The following is a 22,266-nucleotide window of genomic DNA, read 5'->3' as shown; positions in this document are numbered from 1 at the left end:
TTGCTCCGAGTGTGACTGCTGAGTCATTCAGTACACCAGCACTGGGTCTGGCACTACTAAGATATTCAATTATCTGCCCCTGGGTGCGACTGCTGAGGTATTCAGTGTGTTGGCTCTGAGTCTGACGCCACTGAGCTATTCAGTTATCTGCCACTGGGTGTGACTGCTGAGGTATTCAGTGCGCTAACTCTGAGCTTGACGCCACTTAGATATTCAGTGCTATGCCTCTGAGTGTGACTGCTGGATAATTCAGGGCGCTAACTCTGAGCTTGACGCCACTTAGATATTCAGTGCTATGCCTCTGAGTGTGACTGCTGGAGTATTCAGGGCGCTAGCTATGAGTGTGACTTCTGAGGTATTCAGTGCACTAGCTCTGAGTGTGACTGTCGAGATAGTCAGTGCGCTAGCTCTGACTGAGTGTGATTGCCGAGGTACTCAGTGCGTTAGCTCTGAGTGTGATTGCCGAGATAGTCAGTGCGCTAGCTCTGAGTGTGACTGCTGAGGTATTCAGTGTGCTAGACCTGAGTGTGACTGCCGAGGTAGTCAGTGCGCTAGCTCGGAGTGTGATTGCCGAGATAGTCAGTGCGCTAGCTCTGAGTGTGTCTGCCGAGATAGTCAGTGCGCTAGCTCTGAGTGTGACTGCCGAGGTATTCAGTGCACTAGCTCTGAGTGTGACTGCCGAGGTATTCAGTGCGCTAGCTCTGAATGTGATTGCTGAGGTATTCAGTGCGCTAGCTCTGAGCGTGACTGCTGAGGTATTCAGTGTTTTAGGAGGACAAGGGTACCCCAATATGCGAACCTGGGGTGATACGTTGTAGAAAAGAACAGTGGTTCTAGTTGGCCTAAAAAGGTCCAGGGAGAATTGACTTTGTAAAGGGCAATGAGGTCAGTAGAGGTATAGGAACTTAATTCTCAGAAGAGAGCAGTTGTTAATATAAGGAGGGACATGTGGGTCAATGTATGAAAAGTATTTATTACACATTGATGAAATTCAGGTGCTCAGGGTCAATTCTCCCTGGACCTTTTTAGGCCAACTAGAACCACTGCTGAGTTATTCAGAGCGCTAGCTCTAAGCGTGACTGCTGAAGTAGTTATTGTGCTGGAGCTGAGTGTGATAACCTGCCTCGGAGCGCGGACCTGTTTGCGGGCACTGCAAGAGAATATAACTGAGTTTGTTATTGAACTCTTCCGCCTGTAAAAGTTTTTCCCCCCCATAAGTGCTGTTTGTTTGGATACTGTGCTGAGGTGTGTGGCCTCAGGGTTGTGCAGAGAAACACATATTACAGCAAGGTGTGGGGGAAGTGGGCAACTGGTCAAGTTGTCTAGGATGAGAAAATGTGCCTTCAGCTCTGTCACGGGGAGGGGCGGTGCTTCGATTCACAAAGGTTTTTAGGCTCCAAGGATCTCATTCTGAGACAGGCAGGAATAGAATAACTCCGCTGAACCTGGCAGGGGTTTCTTGTAACTCTGCGGAATTCCGTGTTAAAGAACAGTAGATGTTTCAGCTCCCAGTCTAATGTGCTGCATAGCTAAATACATATAAGGTCCCAAAAGCGAGACCGATTGCATTGCAAATGCTTGTTTTCATGATCATGGGCACATTCACTAGAAAAGAAGTGCACCCAGTGCCAGGGCTGGTGAGTCAAAACATTACTTTGAGAATTTTCTTCTTTCCATTGTTTAACATGTTGTATTTCATTTAGTCATCAATATGTGTTAAAAAAATTATTATATCTTCGGGTTACAGTAATACAAAGCCAATTATATATTTTCTTTGAGTCAATAAGAATCATATTTTCCTGTGATAAATACACTTGTCATCTAGGAAAGACCCCCTACCTGCGGTTACAATTATATGCTGATGCAATGGTTATGACGCCAGCTTGCCAAAGCAGACGTGTGTCTTTGCCAGTGCTTGTCTTCCCTTGCTGTAACTGTACATAAGCTGCATATTTGCTCCCAGAGTGCTGCAAGGCACGCACGCTGCCGCTTTAAGAGAGAGGGGGAGGGCGCTGGCACAGGAAGACAAGCCTGCCCACAAGACATCTGCCTTTTGATCCATTCAAAAAATTACCCAGGCAAATTCCTGACTCCTCGAAGAGGAAGTGCAATTGCAAGGGATATTTTCTGCACATGTTGCAGCGGCAGGGGCCGGGCCGTCAGCTGAAGGCAGGCCAGTCACTTCCTATGACTCTGGGCCTCCCTCGCGCCGCTGCACCAGGAAGCTGCCGGTTATTATTACATGCTAAGCTGGCTGTGTGGAAACACGAGTTCCCTCTTGCAGCGAGGCTGGGCTTTCCCTGGTCGGTGATGCCTGGGCTCTGAGGCATGGTGCTGTGAACACACGGGGGCCATGGCTGCGAAGGAAGATCTGTACGGGAAAGTGACCCCCAGGAGAAACCGGCAGCACAGGGCAGGGACCATAAAAAACGGATCGTCTCTGGACATTCTCCTGTCAATGGGGTTCCCGAAAGCCAGGGCGTAAGTGGCTGCCCGATTGTTTGTGTTTTTCTCTGCATGTACTAAACACAGCCGTGTACACTACCCGAGCACGGATTTTCTAGGATGTATTTTTTGCATGTTATTGATATATCTTTATATGACACGAATGGGCGAATTGCTTCCCTACTCGGGCGTATGGTACAATGTATTGTAACCATACTGCCTCTGGAATGGCACCGCTATTGTTGGCTGTCATGTGCACTGATGGGCGTCTCTGTTACTTGTATGTATAAACATAGGCTGATGTTTATTCCTTGCATGTATAATGTGTGTTCTGGGCCACAGCCCCTTTCGGATCACAGGAACAGCATCAGGGGGCGGCGTGGAATGCAGCAGAAAACCAAACAGTTTTCTAAAGTACTCAGGCGCCAAGTGACTTCCATTTTAGCGGCGCTCTGGTTGTGTTACTTGAGTGCGGTGGTGGGGGAGCACATGAATACGAGAGGTGTGTGTTTGTGAGATGCTGTGCCTAGGGGTGTGTTTCGGTGATTCTGTGTGGAGAGGATTCAGAGGGACTGTTGGAACGCTGTGTGCGACTTTTATGTTTTTGTGTATAAAAGCTCCCTTATGCGGCGGCATGTGCTGTGATAAGCTTCGCAAAGACAAGTGAGTGTGTGTGTAGTAATGTTGTGCAGAGGTGTGTATGTATATGTGTGCAAGTAAGGCTCTGCAGGCGAGTGATTGTGAGTTTAATGCTGTTCAGAGAGGCGAAAGTGTGTGTTATACAGCAGAGGTGTAAGTGATGCTCTGCAGAGAGCTGTGTGTGTGCGCGTGAGATGCTATGCCACTGAAGACGTGTGCGTGCACGAGAGAGAGCAGCTGACGAGCAGGGAAGCGTGTGTGCGTGCAGCACGGCGGTGGATGCAGTGTCACCCACTGCAGTGTTTCAGAGGCAGGGGTGTCGGTTTTCACTGAGATGGAGGGTGGGAGTGGCCGCTGCTGGCAGTGCTCATTGACAACGGAGCACTGTCACGAGTAGCACGCGTCCCTGGCGTTGAGAGACTCACCGAGGGAGGGTCGGGGCGTTCGCAGTCTCCCTGTCCAGAGAAAGGCCGGGCCCTCGGGCCTGCTGACCTGTCACCTCTGGCCGAAGGGCGCTCAGGTGCTAGTTAGCTCGCCAGACGCCACACCGCAGCGTTGACATTAAGATTAATGACGGCAGCGCGTGGTATCGACAGGACTTTCTGATGACAAAACTGGCCAGTTTATTTTTTGTGAAGTGCAATGAATACAGGATTTATCATTAAAAGGTATTTAGACGTAGGGAACATCTTTGCAGTAGTAATCACTAAATAACACGCCATATTTCTTTCTTTTTTCATGTGGTTGCATCTGTTGTAGGCGGGTTATTTTCACAAAAATATTGTGCTAATTGGGATTTGTTTTTCTCGCGCACGCCCGCCCTTGACAAAGCAACAAATACGTTTAACTTCAATCTATTCCTCCTTATTATCCGACATGTTCTAGACTCTAGAGAGATCTTCACACACTAATGTATTGAAACGTTAATAGAATCCCAAGCGTGCATTGGCTCGGTCAGCACTAGCTGGTGAGATCTGCAAGTCATGTGTTCAAATCTTAGTGGGGGGAACTTCGCCTTTCATCTCTCGGAAGTCGATAAAATGAGAACCGTCCGACTATTTCGAATAACAGTCCACCTGTTAATTATAGAGATCGGAGCGGGCAACATTTCGGTAGCAGGCGCTATACACATCGAGTTGTTCTCATACCAAATTGGATCACTTGGTTACATTGTTGCCTCTTTTTAGTTGAAAGTCTTTTCCGGAAGGAGAATAGAATAAAAGAAATGGAGCGAATGCCTAATGTTTATTTTAGCTGGCTGGCGGGGCTGTTGAAGACTCGTATGTCAGGAAGGCCTGACATGCGACTACTTCCTCTGCACGCGCCCTCGTTAGAGCCAGCTGCCTGTCAAGCATTATCTCAGTTTCTCCCCAGGCAGTCCATGTCTGGTCTCAGCCTCCGATTTGTTTCAGTCATTGTTCGGTCGTGGCTGATCATGCCCCCCAATGTGGTGCTAATGGTATCCGAGCAAAATCCTTTGGGGCACGGAAAGGGTGCCCAGCGTCATACGTCATAGACGTTCGTGCGAGGGCGCGCTGTGTCCCATTGATTCTTCCCTTGCTTGCTTGTCAGGTGTGTCTGCTGCATTGTTAGTGACCTCACTCCTCCAGAGTCAGATAGTGCCTGGACGTTATGCAGGAGGAAGGATACGCGGTATCCATCCATCCATCCATCCATCCATCATGTTCCTGATTACAATGATTCAACTTCTCAAGTCCCCATTCACCGAGGCTCAGCGTGCACTCCATTCACACTTCTGCCAGCCCTGGCGCTTCTGATGCACCTGATTCTGAAGAATATACACAGAAGGCAAAAAAAAGCTGAATGGAAATGCATGCATTCATCTAAACTATTAGCAGTTATTATGTACACATTCCATTCCAGTGTTTTATAGCTTGCAAATGCAATTACAGACATCTGTCAAGAATATGCAGATTAGTCTTTCCCCCATCTCCAAAGGGAAAGACAGACACTGCTGTAGGAAAGACGCCCCTTCTGAACAGAAACCCAAGAAATCCGCAGAAACCTTTGCACCTTATTGTGCCTCAACGGTGAGGTTCAAGATGTGTCCTTAGGCATTGTCAGAAAATACCACTTTTCTCTCATGCATTGAGAAACAGGCCAATATTTTGGCTCTGGCATTGTAGACCTATTGGCTTTGCTACTGCTTTTTTTGCTGGTGCTGTTCAGATCAGCAAAAACAAAAAAAGCGCAATGATGCATATGCATCCTGCATAGGAGCTTCATTACACCATGGCGGCTCCAACTCCAAATGCATGGTGAGATGAGGAGCCACAGACATTCTGTTTTTTGTTTTCATTTACTGTTCCAAGATGACAGACGCTCATCTTGGAAGGGCATCACATTGCAGTTGCTGGACTCGCCATAAGAGATTTAAAAAAAAAAACGAGATGGGGAGTAGCAGCAATGTGGAGAGGGTGGAGGATGGAGTGAATGACTGCAACTGCAGGGGGTGAAGTACTGGGGAGCAACAAAAAACTATCAGGGGAATTACAAATATTTAATAAATGCAACAAACATGAGTGAGATGGAGTAGTGCCTGAGAAGCACATGGGAAGTGGAGGGGGGAGCAACATGGAGAGTGTGGGGTCGAAGTTTGAGAAGGGGTGGAAAAGCAGACTAGAGCCCTGGGTGAGAATGTCAATGGAAAGTAGCACATGGAGGAGGGAGCAAGAAAACACATGCACACACAAGGAAAGCTGAAGGAAAGTAAGTAGTTCTATGAATGTATGCAGTGCAAAGGTTAAAGTAATCCAGTCAAAACAATGATAAAGAATCTTTGCTCCTTGGGAGTTAGAGAAACAAGACGAGGAGGGTAAGCCACCAAGTAAGAGGCAAACATATTCGATTTCTTGAGAAAGCCAATCAATAATGAGCAGTGGGCTGACTCAGATCCCACTGTAAGTATTGTATTGTATTTGCATTTATATAGCGCTTACTACCCCTGACAAGGTGTCGAAGCACTTTTTCGGCGAGTAGCATGCAACTCCGGAACCGATAAAGGATTAGTGGTGAATTAGTATAGTGAAAATATTAAAGTATTGAGAGAGTCCACGATATGTCTTTGATAAGACATATGTGGCACGTAACAATGATGCACTATTCCTGTGCATCACCAATATGCCTGAAAGGGTAGTTCACAGAGGAAGAATGATCTGTGCATCTCCGTTTGTTCGCGCAAGTTCAGGCCATCTCTGTGCCAATTTGAAATTGTACTCAAAGCACAGTTTGAAGCCAGGCAAAACTGGGCTGTGGAAAGCCACTCTTCTGTTCAGGGAGTACCTTATGCCCATTGTTGTACTATTGTGGGCTTGGAGGGACACTTCATTTATTTAGGTAATTTGATAATTTAAGTACCCTGAAGCAAGAAGGCATAGTGTCTCATTTAAGATGAGGCGCTAGAAGTAATAGTGTGATTACTGTGTGTGCATTGTTGGACATGACGTTCACCACCCGATTCATGAAATCTTCAGTTAGTGATGCAGAAAGGAAAACCACAATACTGCTATTTTTCGCGTCACTAGACAATTATAAGCATTTTCAAAAATTGTCTTGAGGTGCTCAGGTGTGCCAGTAACATGTCACACCCAAATGTTTTTGCCAGAAATCCGCCCAAATCTCCAGATATATTTAAATTATTACTTGGATACTCCAGGTGTCTTGAGAACATTTAGGTGAAAATACTTCCGATCTGGAACGTAGGGGGTCAAGTCTTAAAAAGTTTGGAAGACCAGGAAATGTAGAAATGTGAGAAACATGTGGGTCATTTTTCAAGTTTCTGAAAATTCACAAAATAGAGGATTTTTACTATCGGCAAACTGCAGATATGGGATTATCAATGTGTAATTGTACATTTATTGTTTTATCTGTTTATTCTTGATGCGGAGTACACTTTTGGATGTGGAGAAATCCTTTTCCCTACACCCTTGGAAAATATAGGTGTTTGGGGCGTTCTCCCACACTATAGCACCACTTGCTTGATGTAGATACCTTTAAAATTGCAGTGAGTATTTTAAAGGAACTTTCAAATGTTTATGAACATCCATGAAGAAACAACTTTATGTGTGTTCACTACATTTAAAATGCTAACTTCGATGGCTCTCCCTGTGACAGCAACCGTATTCCTACTTCGCCTTACAATAACAATGGCAAAAATCCATAAATTGCAGTCGTAAGTGCTCTTTTCAACCAGAACTTTGAAGAGATCACTATTCCTTGAATCAGGATCTGGAGTTACCGATTGTGGAATCCACTTTAGGAGTAAACTGTGAGTCCACTTCTACGATTCCACAGCCCAACATGAATAGAGAAGGCGTATTTACACTTAGGGCCTGATTCCGATCCAGTTAGGAAAGCCCTCCGAACAACTCGGTTCCGAAGAGCTTTCCAAGCGAATCACACTCCGGGAGTCCGTGCGAACGATTCCGGTGAATCCATATAGTGACGTACTCGGTTCGCTCGGACTCCCATTGAACTCTATGGGAGCCTGTGTACCAAACGCGGACACAGGCTCCCATTGCAAAAGGGGTGGGTGGGGAAAAGCATGCACTCTGTGACGGGCACCCCATAGTGTCCGATACAATGTGCTTACTTGGTTCGGGGGGACCCATGGGCACCCCCCACTACCGATTTGGAGGGCCCTGTGTGAAGGGGAGCCTGCTACAGTCCCCGAAGTCCGATTTCCAAAGCCTTTTCATCTCGCCAAAACCGAGTCGATACGGCTGTTAGAATCGGGCATCGTACTAACTCATTCTAGAGCCGGCCCCATTATACAGCACGATCTGGCTCAGAACAACTCGGACTGACAGGATCAGGTTTGGAAACGATTCGGTCTGCGCGGACAAGATCTTTGCATCGTACTAGGTCATTCAGAATGGGGTACGATTCGGTCGGAAACATAGGCTCCCAATCAGATTTGCTCGTTCTGGAACCCGTCTGGAGTCCTTCCTGACAGGATCAGATTCGGGCCCTTAGTTGGGTAGATATATCTTGAAAGAGGTATTTCTTTCCTAAAATGTGCATTGTCTGTGACTTAGTGTACGGCAACAAAGAGGTCTAGTTTTTGGGCGAACCTCCAAATTATTTTGAGGAAGTGCTGGTTAGTTTTAGAATGTCTATGTCCTCTTGGTACTTCAAGCTCTTACATTACTGGGTGCAGATTGCACTGAATGTATTTTTGCCTATTTTTAAAAGTCACCATAGGATTACATCTATGATTTGAATACATTTCAACTTATTGGGAATTGACAGAAATACACTGGAGTATGCATCAAAATCTCTGCAAGTAATGGTTTCCATATCAACCCCTGCTGCCCTACACTTACATTGTTTAATGGGTGATTTGCAAGAAGGAGTAGTGTGATAAATATTATTAGTAGGTTTGTATTAAATTGTGGCTACACCGTTTTCACCTAAACAAGCATATGCGTCCACTTTTGGCACCATCAGGGCACTTTCTTTTAAAACTCTTTTTATTGACCAAAAGCTCAGTACCGATCATATAATCATAATGCAGGGATTATACAGTCCAATGTTAACATCTCTTTTTTTTCAGGTAAATACAATTCTCGTGTCTCTTGACAAACCGAAAGCTATCATTAGCAAAATCTACTCCCTGATCTAGTGTCTAGCCCCCCTCATCTCGCCTTAGTACCCGCGATACACCCTCCAATCCCCTCAGATTTTATCCCATTTGTGTGAACATCCTCTGGCTCTGTATATCACCTTCTCGGCCCGGAGCACCAATCCAGATCATTTTCCCATTCCCTTAGATTTGGTGTGTGCCTTACACCCCAATTCCTAGCTATATTTAGTTTTGCTACCATCGCAGCCACTCTTAACCATATGGTTGTGTATTTAGGCAATTTTTCCTCCCCTGTAACACGCAATAGCAGCCAATGTGGCTCGGTTGGAATCTTGATTCCCGTGACCTCAGTCATGACTCTCATTTCAGCCTTCCAATATTCATTGATATTCTTACAGTCCCAAATAATATGAAAGAAGGAACCGATGCTGCCGCATTCCCTAGCACAATAGTTGGACGAACCATGTCCCAGTCTATACAGTAGCGTCCTAGAGGCATATGACCTATGAAGTATGAGCAATTGAACCAAACGGAAACTGGCTGTAATGGCCACTTCTAGGGGACTCTGTATTGCCTCTTCCCAGTCATCATCTTCTAGCAATCCTAAATCTCCTTCCCAAGCCGTCCGCAGGGGGTTTATCAGGTTGGGAGAGTTGTATACTATTTTTTTGTATGTCAATGAAGTGGCCTTTGTTTCCATCTGGTCCATCTTTTGTCTATCTTCCAGGGGTGAGTAGTCTGGAAGGGTCTCATCCTCTCTAAGATGTTAGTGTAAAGCGTGGTATATATATCTTTCAGTTTGCACCAGTTCATATTCGCTTTTAAAGTTCTTGGAAAGTAAATTGTTTCTGTCCTCTCCATATGTCTTCTAACCTTTCAATCCCTAGTACTTCCCATTTTTTAAAGGTCCCTCTCAGTGCCAACTGGTCGCTATCCCACAGTGGCGTTCTTCCTGTCAATTTGCTATCCCAACCAGTGTGTTTTGTCGCTTCTCTCCAGACTCGTATCACCAACTGCGTGTGCAGGGTAAGCTGTTTTTCCCAGCATCTATCAGGGCACTTTCTTATTATGGAAGGGGACACAGATGCTTGCCCTGCCTCTTCATGCGGGCACTACATGCATACTGGTGCTATCTTAACTTTTTTTTTTTCGTCATTTGTTTTGGGGGGTGGCCCCATCCATGCAAAGGAGGGAATTCTTTGCCTATTTACTTTCTCCATATTACAGATGCAGAGACAATGAGCCTGTCAGGATGTGCAGTGACCTTGCACCACAGAAGTAGCATGCAATTGATGCGTCACCGAAGTGGCCAAGGGGGTGTATGGAATGGGTACATCTCCCTGAAGCCCGGTGCAGTCAGTCACCTCATAGGCTTACTGGCAAATCTCTGCCCCGGTCCTTAAAATGAAGGCTGTATTGCCTCCTGCACTGTGAAAGGCAAACAGTTGGCTTCAAACAGCCCATCTGTCTCTCACTATTGTGTTCCCAATGCAGGTACGAGTGTGCACCTGCACTGTGAACAGAGCTTTTTCGTGATAAGGTGTAGTGTCTAAATCTGCACCAGCACACAGACTTAAGTGCACATGGCGGCACAGAGTGGGACAGTGTGTCATAATAAGACCCCTAATCTTTTATTGTGTTTTGTATCAGTGAGTAAACTTCACCTTTCAGGAGACTCCACTCTTATAGCACAATGGTGGATCGGCTGAGAAACATGAAGCAAGCTAAAAGTAATGAACAACTACATGCAATACGCAGTGGAGGAATCAAGAAATTCAAAACATTTTGAGAGTGGTTCTTGATTGAAAGCGGGGTCAGTCTAATAGATTTGGACTCTAAAAGATTTGGACTTTTTGGATTCTATGTATTTTTGATGGTTCTTTCAGAAGGGAAGCTGTATGGATTCATTTATTGTATTTATTATATGTGGAGTTTTTAAGCATTACCATCTCCAGTATGGCACTGGACGCTTCTTCCTGCTATCAAATGTGTTTGAATGGTGTATTTGTCTTTGGTGCTAGAATACTGTTGTATTTGTATTGCAAACTTTGGATCTCAATAAAAATTTAAGAAAAAAAAAAAGATCGCTCAATGAGTTAAGCGCTTGACACTGACATCGGTAGTGATCTGCAGGGTACAACCGCAAGGTTTCTGCCTGTCAAGGGTTATCTATTTGAGTATCGTTAATTTATGTAAAAGTCACTCCTGTTATTTACAGACTATGGCAGACGCCTGGTGCGAAGAGCTGTATAAAACTAGCTGGTATTATTAATATTACCAGTAGTGGGAGTAGGAGTAGCACTAGTGGCAGTAGTAATAGTAGGAGTATTAACAGCAACAAAAATAATAATAATAGGCTCAAATGTCTAACACAAGGTTAATTTACATATTTACATAACATAACTTTTTCAAATTTGAAATGTTATTACACTCATTCTCCCCATTTTTTAGATTTCCACTCTATGGGCCTGATTTAGACTTCGGCGAACAGGTTACTCCGTCACATTTGTGAATGTACTTGTAATATGTATTTGAGACTAGCCAGTCTGCCGAACTGTAAATGAGGCGCTATGTACTCGTGCAAGGATTTTCACAGTACCAGAGCAAGTAGGTGTTCGGGCCCTCCCATGCAACCCTCACACAACCGTGCCTAAACCCTCCACCCTGGTGCTTTTGAGACCAATCTTTGGACCATTAAAGATAATGGGGTAACCCTGTGTCCCTCAGAACCTGGGTATTGGTACTATAATAAACAATTGGTTCTGTTGGGTGATACAATTGCTGTGTTCTGTGTAATCAATACAATAGCGACCATATATCCTAAATTTCTTTCAACAGATGACATTTTAAGAGAACACATATATCATAGGAACACAACTAAAAGACATGAGATGGTAAAACAGAGTCTTTTTTACTCTTTTCTATTCTTTGGAGTCTAGCACCTCCTTATAACCTCACCTTAAGAGATGCCTGCCCTTATTCGGTCCCATCATTAATCCGCTCACAAAGTGGGCCTGCTTTGTTCCATGGCTTGCTCATCCACGTCAAAAGCAGCGAATACTACTCATGTGCCACGCCAGTGTCCTGCACAAAATCCAGGGGTGCCCCACATTTAAAGCTACAGTGCATAAAAGAAATAATTAATTTCTTCTGAATTTATTTGCATGGTGTGTTACCAGCTGTCTTTCAGTGATGTGATGCAGGGTTGAATATTCCTCTTAATAAGGTCAAATAGAGCACGTGTGATAAAAGAGATACTGCACACTTCTGTCTTGATCATGTGCAGGTGGTTTTAAAAGTGTATAGCCCCATTTGTGCGAGCTGCACCTTTTTGCCATTCACTTTGGTGTAAATGCGCATAGCAGGATGATTCACGTAACCATTCATCAATATGGGAAATAGTATTACAGGAGTACTGTTTTTCATCCTTTACATGCCTTTGGGAATCGCTCGATACTCCCTATTGGTGAAAGTGCAGAGAGAACTCAGTCCTTTCTGTTTGGTATTTGTTCTATAGTTGTATATCAATATTCCCGAATATTGCCCTATATGACCATTTTAAATATGTTGTCTACATGCAGCAAAGCAGGGAAGAGTACAGAAGAGCACTACAGGAATACTACTTCACATAGCCCAACATACCTTTGTGACTAGGCCCATAGTCTCTGGTGAATCTTTAAGCTGACCAGTTATTGATGGATCTAGTACCTGGAATATAGACTTTTGGACATACATTGAGATGCTCAGAAGAAAATCCAGTTCATTTTTGAACAGGTTATTGTTTTCAAGAATAGGGTTGGTTTTAGCAGCTTTTTTTTAATAGGTAGTTGAATATCCCTTGTTTTATTCTACTGAAAATAAAAAGCCTATTTCATAATCGTGTTTCCTACCTGTACCGTACCTTGTTAGCAACTTAGTATCTTCTTTTGAGTTACTGGCTAATGTGGAAGGGAAGACCCCCTTGGGAATTAAAAATATCACGTTTTTTCCTCCATCATTGTATTGCTTCCCCATAATGGGTTCCGGTGGTCGGAAACAGGAGTAACTCTTTAATATTGCACAGTTTTCCCCATTCCAGGCAGCAAAACTTGGAATCTTGTATTTTTCTTCAAGACATATTTCACTGCATGTTACATAGCAATAGGTGTGTGGTAAAAAAAACTCGCCTGCTCAGTGATTCCGATTGAGGAAGTGATTCCCGTTTGCGTCAGATCGATATTAGGCCGCAACCTGGAGTGAGCCCCTTAGATGTGATTTGTGACTTAGCGTCATAGAGTACAACCCGAATGCTCCCACTGGATCTAGAAAAACACATTTTCAGTTGGTCATATGGAACTTCCACTAAGTCTAAATGCAAATTATCTTATACACCCTATCAGTTGCTAAAAAGTCAAGCATCACATGCATACCTTTAAGAATTTCTTTTGTTAGGTTTTTAGTTATTGCAGACTTAACCGCTATCATGGGTGGATCAGAGAGATTGATTGACTCCAAAGTTGCTCCAAGTTATGCGTGCCAACTTCAACCAGCCAAGGTTTTTCGGCCAACAGCACTTTGCATTCAGCGACTTTTTTTAATCAATAACTGGATTGATAAAAGTGAAACTACAAGTCCCAGAGTGCAACCTGCTCTTGGCTGCCAAGTCGAGACTGTCTGAAAGTGTCACTCACCACATAGGCCCGATTGGCAGTCATTAAGTTCTAAATCATCCAATTGTATTGTAACTGTAAGCGGTGTATTTTTCTCAGTGGCACTCCAAGTTTACAAACTAAAGTGGGTGACATTCTGTAAGAAATGTTTTCTGCTTAAAAGAACTAACATAACCATATATGGCGACCCTGAATGCGTGGGCACATTTATCAAAGCAGCCTTACAATTTATCTTAGGGCATTGTCAATGATTAGCAGGCTTCACCAGAGGAACCACTTTGCAATGAAGTGCAGCAATGAGGTCACCAGGGGGTCACTAGTCACTGATTGACTTGTTCTAGCTCTTGTTTCACGTCCTCACTATTCTGATTTGCCTTTAGCTGAGGCACTCTTTCTCTGTTCCATACAGGCTGTACCTGTAGCCTACGGGTGTCTCGCTGATGCCCCAAAACATGTCTCCGACGTCTGGGAGCACACCTGTCTAAAGTGCCTCCAAATGTGTTTGCATCCTGTAAGCTTCTCATGTGCCCCATGCTGCCACATTGTCAAATTACCATGGCAACATGGAAGGCAATGGTGCTTAACATACTGAAAACTGCACCTTGCAAAGCAATGCTCCATATCCTACTGAAACTGCACCTTGTAAAGCAATGCTCTGTGCTATACTGAAACTGCACCTTGTAAAGCAATGCTCTGTGCTATACTGAAACTGCACCTTGTAAAGCAATGCTCCGTGCTATACTGAAACTGCACCTTGTAAAGCAATGCTCCATGCCATACTGAAACTGCACCTTGTAAAGCAATGCTCCGTGCTATACTGAAACTGCACCTTGTAAAGCAATGCTCTGTGCTATACCGAAACTGCACCTTGTAAAGCAATGCTCCGTGCTATACTGAAACTGCACCTTGTAAAGCAATGCTCCGTGCTATACTGAAACTGCACCTTGTAAAGCAATGCTCCGTGCTATACTGAAACTGCACCTTGTAAAGCAATGCTCCATGCCATACTGAAACTGCACCTTGTAAAGCAATGCTCCGTGCTATACTGAAACTGCACCTTGTAAAGCAATGCTCCGTGCTATACTGAAACTGCACCTTGTAAAGCAATGCTCCGTGCTATACTGAAACTGCACCTTGTAAAGCAATGCTCCATGCCATACTGAAACTGTACCCTGGAAGGCTAATGGTCCATATCATATTCAAACTGCAAGCTGGATAGCAATGCTCCATATCCTGCTGCAAATTGTACCTTGTAAAGCAATGTTCCATATGATATTAAAACTGTACCCTGGATGGCAATGCTCCATATCATACTGAAACTGCACAATGGAAGGCAATGCTCCATATCATATTGAAACTGCACCCTGGAAGGCAATGCTCCATATGATATTAAAACTGTACCTTGGGAGGCAATGCTCCATATTGAGAGAGGAGTTGGCCTACCGGTTAGGGCGCTCGACCTCGGACCTGGTGGAACTGGGTTCGAGTCTCGGTAATTACGCTAAACATCATGTGATTCTGGGCAAATCACTTAATCTCCCTGTGCCTAACAAAAAAATGAATGTGTGTCCTCATGTAACGTAACTGGTGCTGTGTAAAGCGCTCTGATACCTGATTGGATTCGGGTCAAGTTTGCGCTATATAAAAACTCTGCAAAAAAAAGAATATATATATATATCATACTGAAACTGCACCCTGGTTGGCAATGCTCAATATCCTGCTGAAAACTATACCTTGTAAAGCAGTGCTCCATATCATTGAAACTGCACCATGGAAGGCAGTGCTGAATATCATACTGAAACTGCACCATTGAAGGCAAAGCTCATATCATACTGAAACTGCACCCTGGAAGGCAATGCTCCATATGCTGCTGAAACTGCACCCTAGTTGGAAAAGCTCAATATCTTGCTGAAAACTGTACCTTGTAAAGCAGTGCTCCATATCATTGAAACTGCACCATGGAAGGCAGTGCTCCATATCATACTGAAACTGCACCAACGAAGGCAAAGCTCCATATCATACTGAAACTGCACCCTGGAAGGCAATGCTCTATATGCTACTGAAACTGCACCCTAGTTGGAAAAGCTCAATATCTTGCTGAAAACTGTACCTTGTAAAGCAGTGCTCCATATCATTGAAACTGCACCATGGAAGACAGTGCTACACATCATACTGAAACTGCACCAACTAGGGCAATGCTCCATATCATACTGAAACTTCACCCTGGAAGGCAACACTCCATTTCATACTAAAACAGCACCCTGAAAAGCGATTCTCTATTTCATACTGAAACTGCAATCTGGAAGGCAACGTTCCAAATGATTGAAGCTGAACCCAGGAAAGCAATGCTCCATGTCATAAAGAAACTGCATCCAGGGAGGTAAAGCTCCATACCAATAACCAAAGCTGCACCTTGTATGGTGCTTAATGTGCAAAATAATAAGTGCCGGGCCCAAATTTTTGCTCACAAGCTGCCGCTGGTGCTGCTGAAGGTCGCAGTATGGAATGCCAAAGGCTGCAAAATCTTAATTCCACCTCGTACATCTTTAATCCATCACCAGACTCTCCCTGCCGCTTTATCTAATATTTAAATCCTGCACGTTCTTTTTCGTTCCTGATCTCTCCCTTTGCCATTGTTTTTCATCTTCCTCCTTCGTTCCACTTTTTAGGTTTCGCCTGCACAGCGCTTGAGAAAACTATTGTTTTTAATATAAACTTACATCCCACCTCTTCTCTTTCCTGGCTTCTCATTGGTTCCTGTGCGTGCCTCTTACCTTTCCTCCATTTCTATTGGCTGCAGCATATTTTCCTGCATTTACCAATGCTTGTTCCTCGTCTGCTTCTCTTATCAGTTTCCTGCTTCCGAAATACTGTAAACATCCGCCTTGGTGGAACTATATTTTCATAAAGTTTTGCCTTTTACTATTGCAGAATATTTATATAACAATTTATCATGGAGAGATTAAGTAATTTGCATAGAATCACAGGATGTTGTGCAGCGCGCCGAGACTCAAACTGGGATCCTCAGTGCTCAAGTCAGGAGCTCTGCCCACTGCGCCACATCCTCTCCACCCCGTGTTATCTGTCAGTGAGCTCTTTCCTTCTCCTGGACAATGATTGATGAGAACAGCTCTTTATTAATTACATAGGCAAAACCGATGCATTGGCAATGCTTGTTGTGATTTGCTCTTTCTTGTTCTTAATCATACTCTGATGAGCAAAAATAAGTGCCAGTGCCGAAAAATGAGTGCTGTTTGGCCCCATCTGTAACTACCTGCTCCAAATAAGCACTGACCTTGCAGGGCAATGCTTCGAATGATACTGAAAGCTGTAACTTGAAAAGCGATATCCCATAACATATTAACCTGCACGCAGGAAAGCAATTCTCAATGTATCATTAGAAAGTGCACCTTGTAAGACAATGGCCAATATCATATTCAGAACTGCACTGTGGAAAGCAATGATCAATTTCCTATTGGGGCTGCAACCTGAAAAGGAAATGCCTCATATAGTACTAGAAGATAATCCTCTATACCATACTTGACCTGCACTGTGGAAATCAGTGTCCATATGAAATGTTCTATATAATGCAGCACTCCCTAGATATTAAAAACATGGCTCTTCCAACCAGCATGATTTGACGCTCAGCACTATCGCAAGCAGCCTACATTTAGCGCCGGGACACTCCTTGGCGTATGCGTGCGCTTTATAAATCTCAATCATCACCATCATCATATTAATGCACATGCCATGCTGCCTCTACTCTCAGTAGTTAATGTGCATAGAATGTTTCCTCTGTCAATGAATGCTCTTATCATAGTGCCACTGCACTCTTGTACTCAGTGTTCCCTACAGCACTGCCACTGGAGTCTGGTCGATAATGTTACGGATCCTACTGCACTGTGGAAGGCGCTACGTACACTCTTCCATATTGCCACAGTACTATAGACCACAATGATTCAGATCAACGTTAATCTGCACACTGTAAGGTAATGTGCCTTTTCTCAACGATGCTGAACTCTGGGTACTACCGCTCCATATTAAACTACCCCTACACCCTTGAAGGTAACACGCCATGTCACACCGTCAATACATACCAGAAGCACATGACCCACACCCATTAGGCAATTCATTAACTTTCACTGTCACTACACCATACAAGATGTGGTTTTGTGTTACATATTGCCACTGTACCATGGTTGACATTGCCCCACATCATATATTATTATTTCACCCTGCAAAGTAATGCTCTATATATCCCCCAGTTGCACTCTAAATGGTAATGCCCCATATCATAACACCGAAGCACTATAAATGGTATTGTTCAATATTTTCCAGGTAATACATTGTATAACATTGCCACAGCATACTGTAAGTTAATATTGCTCTATACCACACTGCCACTGCTCACTTTAAGGTGAGGACTATTGCAATATGTTATAAATGAATCCAAAATAGGCCGTTTTGTTAACTTCAAGATAAACAACCACAGGGTGGTTCCTATCCTGCTACTCTGCTACTGAAAATCTAGCAGCAAAATATGTTTAAACATTTTATAATTAAAGTGAGGGGATCTCACTCGCGCAAATCCTCGACCATATAACCACAGGTTACATGAGGAATAAAGTTAATGTACTAAATGTTTAATGAACGCAGCCAATCACAGCGGAGTTCTGTGAGGATTTCGTAGAACAATTCATACTTAAGGGATGCAGAAATGTGACGTGACTTGTAGTAACACTGCTGTCAATGAGATTGAGTCACCATTTTATTCTTTAACTGTTGTTAATTGCCCTTCCCTCTGTGTGTGCCTCGCTTTAGGTTCGAGAACTATATGAGTTGGATAACAATTAAAAAAAAGTTGACATCTTTTTCACTGCTGTTAAGCACCTAAGTTGTATACTGTGGAAAGAACAGTTATTAGATCGTCACTAGCACCTTTTTCTTTTGTACTTCTTTTCCCAAATTGTGTTTGTTTTCACTTCATATACAGTCAAGAAGGCTGAATTGTTAGTATGAACACACACAAAAACACACTGTTGTAGAATGAGTTGCAGTATGGAATGTCATTCTTTGGGAGGGTATCATTTCAGTGATTGGGTTGCTAGGGTGTTCTGGGCAAGATTATTCAGGACATAACTGGCCACATTTCAGTAGGTCTATCTAAATGTCAATGTTCATGGTATAAAAATGCTTTATCTGGGTGAGTTAAATTGAAATTCTATTTTAAAGAAATAAAGAAAATCAAAAATTATTTTTTGTTCAGGTACATTTTTATTCAGACTGCCTAGATACGATATCACAGTGATTTTTTAAGATAACCGTTTAAACCATTTTGGCCACTTTAAGAATGTGACTAGACCTTTTTCTATGAATATCATGACTATGTACTATGAGGGCCAAAATAGATTAAATTAAGAATTCAGTATCTAGCATATTTGTGGTGCAATATTGGATTCTTTAACCACTTTGTGAAAATTCCACAGTTCTGGCCACCTCTGGTGCAAAGATTTAGCACTGCAGTGGATAGGTCTCGGGAAGCCAAATTCAGGTCAGCCGATAAACCTCTTTAGGTTAAGAGTATAATTTATTTATGATAAGTATGACTATGATTTCAAAAATGTTTATTCACCGCTATTGTTTTACTATCGTAAAATGAAGGAAGAAAGTCATTGCTGCCACATGATTGCCTAGCTTGATCCTTCATTCAGGCGTTGCGCATTGGAAGCCATCTTGGGGTTGATGACTGTAAAGGTTATCATCATTATGGGTGACAAAATCACCAGGGACATCTTAAGGATTTGGGGGGCCCTGGTCCAAACGCATTTTGGGGGCCCCTGCTTGAAACAGCTTTGGATTTAAGATCCTGTTTCAGCTCTTTCATGCCCTCTTTAGCCAGGTCACTGACAGTGCACAGGCACCGTGGTCCAAATTTCAAATGTGTTTACATCTAATTTTTAGGGATAGAGACCTATGTTTTCAATATTATAACACAGCAGCAACCAGACGTACAACGCCTATTGGGCTCAAAGGGCTATAGCCCTCTTCACCCCCCATTGTGTGTCAGCCCGGCTGAGACAGCTTTCCGGGTACACACACACAGTTTTTGAGCTGCCGTGGTCTGGCATCCGTCTTATTGCAGCCGCACCCGAGTACTTCACAGGTCTTTCGAAAGGCCATGTACTTGTTAATGAGGCTTTGTTCTTTTTCACCCCTTCTTAGAGCCCCGGCATCTCCACTCAGCATATTGCAGGAAGAGTCAGCCCCCCCCAAAATGTTTAGCAGCCGACCCCCCCCCCCCCCGCACCCCCCCACGAAATTTGGCTCTAGTTGCGCCTGTTGCAGCAACTCACTAATATTACTGCAAATCATCTCGGTGACATGAATATGTGAGGTCCTTGTTTTGAGTAAAAGAAACCTTTTTATTGATGCTGTGTGAAACATAATCACATTTCTCTGCAAAATGTCTGTTATAGACTGTCACATATCACCCACTTTAAAAATAAAGTAAAGGAAAACGATATTTGAAACAATCTTTTTAAGAATTATTGAAGGTCATCAGGGCAAGAATTTCTGCAGAATAGAGCTGGCTCTACGGGGGGGGGGGGGGGCAGAAAGGTTGGGGCCCAATTTGCCTATGCCTGAAAAGTCTCTGAAAATCACTTATAAATAGTGAACCTAAGTTATGTATCTATTAAAAAATTTCCCTGCATAAATATTGCATATTTTACTGTTTTCTACTTTTATGTATGTACTTTACAGCGCATTAGGATTGTATCATTTTATTTTTCTAGCAGGCTGCACGAGCCTGTTTTGGCAGCACAAAAATGGCCGCAAAGTGAATTATGTACTGATTCTTTAGGCCAAGTTTTTTGTTTGTGCTTTAGTTTGTCAAGTAAACTATTAACACTGTCCAAATATGGAGCTTTCAACAAAAAGACCTTGAATTTGATACCGATACTACTTGTGAATCTATTCACAAGTATAGCTCTGGCTGAACTTCGCCCTCTTCTTTGGCTGTTACAGTACTCTTTATTTACACATTGGACAACTACACTTTGTAAAAGAGAAACAGGTTAGCTAGTGATAAAATTCAAAAGTAACCACGTCATATTGCTTTATGCTGGCAGTACTCCATCCCAGGGGCTTATTCCAAGCCTGAAGCGTTCTGGGCGTTGTGTTCTTGTTTCTTTAAGTTGAACCAATTGCACTAACACATGCACCTGATAGCAATGCCTTATATTATGAAAGGAAAGTTGAGAAAGCAAAGTGTCCTGTGGACGTGGAGCGAGTTGCTAACCCTATGGAAAATGTGAGTAGCTACGTCTTCAATGTTCCTGTGGCTAAGCCCTACTCCTTTTCAGGGGATAATAAGCGTTGTAGAAATGCAATTTACTGTAAACAGTGACGTGATTAACGCCTAGGAACGTTATCATTCTAGGACGAGATAGCCGTATCTCGTAAACTGCGCTATCGGTTCCCGAAGGTCTCGTGGGACGTCACGTGACAGTTATTTTCCACCCGCGGTTGCTTCTAGAAATGTGGCTGTGACAAATGCCGTTCCCCATGGCCGACCCGTGTCGCAGCTCATTGGCTGAAGTGGGAAGTTACCACATTATTAGTAACAGCCATGCTCTGGTATTTTAACGCATCAGTTTATAGGAAGGAAAAGCAGACATTATCTCTTTAAAATGACAGATAAGGAACTGTCTGATGTCAGCTGTTTGCATATTTCCTTTGCTTTGGTGTCCCTTGCAACTTCATTTAGAACACAGCCTTCACATTTTCATGAGTACTTTTTACCTTAAAGGCTGTTTAGTCCTAGCATTCATAATACAGCGGAGCCAGATGTGCGCGAGACAAAGTGTATACAAGTGTTAACGGTTGCCTAGAATGTGCGATCAAAGTGTTTTACAAATAAAACCACTGCACGAGAATGATAAATCGTTCACAGTTCTGAACTTTAAATTTCAGATAAACTAACATACTCTTCGGCCATGGGCCTTTGGTAAATGAGTTACAGGACAACACCAAAACAACCTTTGGCAAAGCCAATAGATAAGGTGTTGGATGAAAGTCTTTTATTTATATAAAAGCTTGTTTTGTTGGGTTATGATTGTTCCAAAACATTATTGTTGAGGACGGTGCTGGGCCTTCATCAGTCTAAAAATAATTTGACTAAAAGCTAAAACTTTTTTTAGTCTCAAAAAGCACACATTGCAAGAGAAGACCCTGTCACTGCTGGGAACTACTTGAATGTGGATGTACTCCTAGTGAAAGCACAGAATGGCATCACTCACAGCGAAGGTAACTAATGGCTACATTTGACTGACCCTTTATTCCATGCTTTATGCTCTTGTGGGTGAAGGACAAATGTGCATAACACAATAACAGACACAAGAAGAGGGACGGCTTAAAACCCATATATGTATATTGAGCATATCATTTTATTAAACTAAAAGGTCTTGGCTCATATTGACGTAAAAAGAAAAAATCAAAACCTGGTCAAAGAAGCCAACACATTTTTCTGAAAAGGAAAACTAAAAATATTGAATGGTGAGGGCCTCAACAGTAGGGTGCAGCTTTAGTCCTACATCACAATAAGCACAGGACTCATGTCTGGGCACACCCTTTGCACTTAGGGTGTCGTACTGAGAAATGATCGTAGTGCTGAAGTAATCAGACCCACTGGTAATAATGCGGGCCGCATCCCAGTCCATCATTTATTTTGCCCACCATGCCATCTCTGACTGGAACCACCCATATGCAAAGCAGCTTTGATCCTGCTCCAATGGGAACGGTCCATCCTGAATAGCCATGCCTGGTCCTCTCTAAATGGGAACACTAGGAACCCCAAACTGGGTTCAGCCTAATTGTGCATCTGTAGGGTGCAGCTTGACTCCTATGGCACATTGAGTTCATGAGCCT

The 22,266-nt window shown here is 43.3% G+C and overlaps 1 protein-coding gene across 1 annotated transcript in view; it reads left to right on the top strand.

The window, feature by feature from the left end:
- The first annotated feature begins 2,060 nt into the window (after nt 1–2,060).
- Nucleotides 2,061–22,266, top strand: part of UBASH3B (ubiquitin associated and SH3 domain containing B) — a 648,856-nt gene continuing 628,650 nt past the window's right edge. The window contains exon 1 of the mRNA XM_085647271.1: nt 2,061–2,481. Within this exon, the coding sequence (XP_085503397.1) occupies nt 2,354–2,481 (128 nt within the window). The 5' untranslated portion in view covers nt 2,061–2,353. The remainder of the gene's footprint in view (nt 2,482–22,266) is intronic.

This window comes from Triturus cristatus, chromosome 3_2 (assembly GCF_964204655.1).
Source record: "Triturus cristatus chromosome 3_2, aTriCri1.1, whole genome shotgun sequence".
Classification (NCBI taxonomy): domain Eukaryota; kingdom Metazoa; phylum Chordata; class Amphibia; order Caudata; family Salamandridae; genus Triturus; species Triturus cristatus.
This window is presented reverse-complemented; position numbering and strand designations above follow the sequence as displayed.